Source organism: Microtus ochrogaster, chromosome 7 (genome assembly GCF_000317375.1).
Source record: "Microtus ochrogaster isolate Prairie Vole_2 chromosome 7, MicOch1.0, whole genome shotgun sequence".
Lineage (NCBI taxonomy): Eukaryota > Metazoa > Chordata > Mammalia > Rodentia > Cricetidae > Microtus > Microtus ochrogaster.
The window spans coordinates 20,817,601-20,821,184 of NC_022014.1; the positions used below are offsets into that span (position 1 = coordinate 20,817,601).

Genomic DNA, 3,584 nt, shown 5'->3' on the forward strand with positions numbered 1-3,584 from the left:
TTTTTTTTTTTTTTTTTTCCCTGGAGACAGGGTTTCTCTGTGTAGCCTTGGCTGTCCTGGAACTTGATTTGTAGACCAGGCTGGTTTCGAACTCAGGAGATCCACCTGCCTCTGCTTCATGAGTGCTGGGACTAAAGGCATGCACCACCCACCTAGGCTGATTAATTTTATCTATACACCTATCATTTATTATAGGTCAATGTGTCTCTAATCATGACCATCATTAATAACCATGTAATTAGCCCTTTTATCTCTACATGGATTGAACTGGAATAGGTTAAGACCCCGGACTAGCCTGGCGCTGTATGACTGGGTACCCCAATACCTTGCTGTAGAGGAACCTTTGTAGCTCCAGCTCAGCGATTCCCAACTGTCCATCTTCCTCGGTCAGGCGCCAACGTGCCTGAGCAAAGTAAAACTCAGTGCGACGGACTACACTCACATCTTCCTGTTGTTTCCGCAGCTCCATTTTGTTGGCCCGCTGCAGTTGGAAATCCTTAAAACATCTAAGTGTGAACAGGAGAGCCAAACGAGTTAGGGAAAGAACACACAGGCAGGAGTGCCCCATAATGCTGCAGACTCTAATTCCAGAGACCAACCTCTGGCTTAGCTAATGCTTCATTTTTTTCCTACTGATGCATTTTTCTGATACTCTGAACTATGGAATAGAAATCCTATCTTGTAGTTGGATAGCTTCTTCTTCTTTTTTGTTTGTTCGAGACAGGGTTTCTTTGTAGCTTTGGAGCTTGTCCTGGAACTTGCTCTGTAGACCAGGCTGGATTCAAACTCACAGAAATCTACCTGCCTTTGCCTCCCAAGTGCTGGGATTAAAGGCGTGCGTGCGCCACCACCGCCCAACCTCAATTTTGTTCTTTAGTAATCAGTTTTAATGTATTTTCAGTTCAGATACACACTGCTCAGGCCACAAAAATGATATTTCTCAGGTACCTAATTTTATAGCAGAGCCTTTCCCAGGAGCATTCCAGTGAGAACCCAGAGGAGGGGCTTTCCTGTTTGCACTCACCACTAGGGCCAACCTCAGCAAGGCTTATGGGAAGAGGTGCCTCTATCTACTTCTACATTAGAATGCACACTAGACGTAGACCATCATAACACGGGCAAGAAAGACAGCCTAGCTCTCAATGAGTGGAAAGACTGCTGTGCACCTGATGAGGATGTTGAGCTCTTCACTTTCCAGCTGCAGGTTGGCCTTTTCCTGGTTTAGCTGTAACTGAAGTTTTTGGTTCAGGTCAAGCAAGTTCTCATTCTTGCTGTCATCCTGTAAAGACTAGAGAACCAGGAGAGAAGAAATTAAAGAGATCCTCCCTGTCTGCTGCAGGCGATCTCTCTGTCCTCAGGCTACCTGGGGTGAATACCTTCATGATAGAATACATCTGTTTCTCTAAGTGCCGGATCTGGGCCACATGTTGCCTCACAGCCTCCTGCAGATGCAATATGCTACTGCGCTGCTCCTCAGGATTGCTGGAGATCTCAAGCTGGAACCTGACACGCTGTTTCTTTTCACTATGCTCCTAAAAGAAGGAAAAAGGGAAATGTGTACTTTTTTGTGTGGTGCTGTGAATAAAACCGCAGAGCTTCACGCATGCTAAGTACACTCCCGTGAATTAACATTTTCTAAATGAGTAAGTTTTGTAGGAAAGTGAATGGGGCTCTCTTCTGGAAAGCTGACCTTTACCAGTCATGATCAGTAGCAAGAATAAGGGGTAGGTCAATGTAAAAGATCTGCAATGTGGATTGCATAAACTACAATGTAGAGATGGAGGCAAAAGTGTGTAGTTACCATTGTTAGAGGTGTATGGTTGACTGAGAACTGGCTAGAACAAACTCTACAGTCTTAGAGACACTTAAACCTTAACTATTTGATTTCTTTTCTTTTGGTTTTTCGAGACAGGGTTTCTCTATGTAACATCCATAGCTGTTCTGGAACTCACTCTGTAGAGTAGGCTGGCCTTGAACTCACAGAGATCTGCCTGCTTCTGCCTCCCGACTGCTGAGAATAAAGGCATGTGACAGCACTGCCCAGCAACTATGATTTCTAACAGCTATGACTGATTGAGAAGATATACCAATCAAACTAATAGAGATTCTTTCTTATCCATTGAGGCACCTCATCAGCCCAGCATTACTTTACTTACTATGATCCAAGTAAGGACAAGGTAAAAGTGCAGGTGAGGCTAACCTGAATTCTAGAAGGGCTAATGCTCACCTTCCGCTTGGGTTCTACATGGAGCAGCAGGTTGTTGACGATGTCCAGAATCATAGCATACTGAGCTGGGTTGGTAGAAATTTCCAATTCGTGGTGGATGAGAGTAAAAGTATCCACAGCCCCTAGATAATTGTTAGCTGTTAAATAAGAGGTTCAAGTTTCGTCCTAAATATTCAATCTCCTAACCCATATATATATATATTGGACTGGGTTTCACTATGTAGCCCTGGCTTGCCTGAAAGGCCTCTGCCTCCTAGATGCTGAGAGTAAAGCTGTGGACTACCACACCCAGCCTAACAGACATGGGAACCACTTCTCTTAGTCAATCCAACAGAAAGGGAATAAAAGATACTTGGGAATATGCTTATTTCAGAATGGCAAGTAATATCCATAGTCCCTATTTCTTCTAAGAGTACAAGTTGGTTGTTCTAACGGCTGAACTTAAAGTACAGACATACTGCACAGGAAACCCTTTAATAATTTTAACATCTTAAAGCCACTAAGGAAATAACTACTTCACAAATCCCCAGGCCTCCCTAAAATGACTTTAAATCCTGAATACCTTCCTGCTTCTTTAAGAGATCCTCCTTTTCCTGGTTCTCATGAACCTCAGGTGGCTTAATTTGAGTTGCTAGCTCAGGGTCAATGTCATGACTGTAACTAATGTAGTACATTCGGCAATTACAACGTGAAATGATCCGCTGGACCTGCTGGGCTTGCTGAGCTTCAGCTGGCTGGTTCCAATCTGGGAAGAAGTGAAAAAGATTCTCTAAGCAAGGTATGGTGCGAGCCTCCCATCTGTATGACTCTAAGGAATTCCAGAAATGTGGCTTTCAGTCTCGAACAGCAATAAAATACTACCACTTCAACATACACTTGTGTTAAAATAGAAAAACTGGAGCTGGAGAGGTGGCTCAGAGGTTGGGAGCACTGACTGCTCTTCCAGAAGATCAGGGTTCAATTCTTAGCACATACCTATCTGTAACTCCAGTTTTAAGGGATCAGATACCCTCACACAGACTTACATGCAAACAAAACAGCAATGCACATAAATAAAAACAAACAACAACAACAAAAAAAAAACAAACAGAAAAATTGGGACCACATATGGTAGCACACACTTTTGTTTGTCTGTTCTTTTTTGTGTTTCGAGACAAGGTTTCTCTATAGCTTTGGAGCCTGTCCTGGAACTAGCTTTTGTAGACTGACAGAGATCTGCCTGCCTCTGCCTCCCAAGTGCTGGGATTAAAGGCGTGCACCACCACCGCCCAGCTGTATGAGATTATTTTCATCTATGGTATCTCTAGAGGAGATTCTAGAAAATGGCACACTGTACTTTTTTTTTTTTTTTTTTTTT

The 3,584-nt window shown here is 43.3% G+C and overlaps 1 protein-coding gene across 1 annotated transcript in view; it reads right to left on the bottom strand.

The window, feature by feature from the left end:
* Positions 1-3,584, bottom strand: part of Kiaa0100 (KIAA0100 ortholog) — a 32,864-nt gene that overhangs the window by 3,509 nt on the left and 25,771 nt on the right. Inside the window, exons 27-31 of the mRNA XM_026780866.1 lie at positions 2,790-2,972; positions 2,228-2,349; positions 1,377-1,532; positions 1,167-1,288; positions 326-506 (exon numbers count right to left, since the gene is read on the bottom strand). Coding sequence (XP_026636667.1) covers positions 326-506; positions 1,167-1,288; positions 1,377-1,532; positions 2,228-2,349; positions 2,790-2,972 — 764 coding nt within the window. The remainder of the gene's footprint in view (positions 1-325; positions 507-1,166; positions 1,289-1,376; positions 1,533-2,227; positions 2,350-2,789; positions 2,973-3,584) is intronic.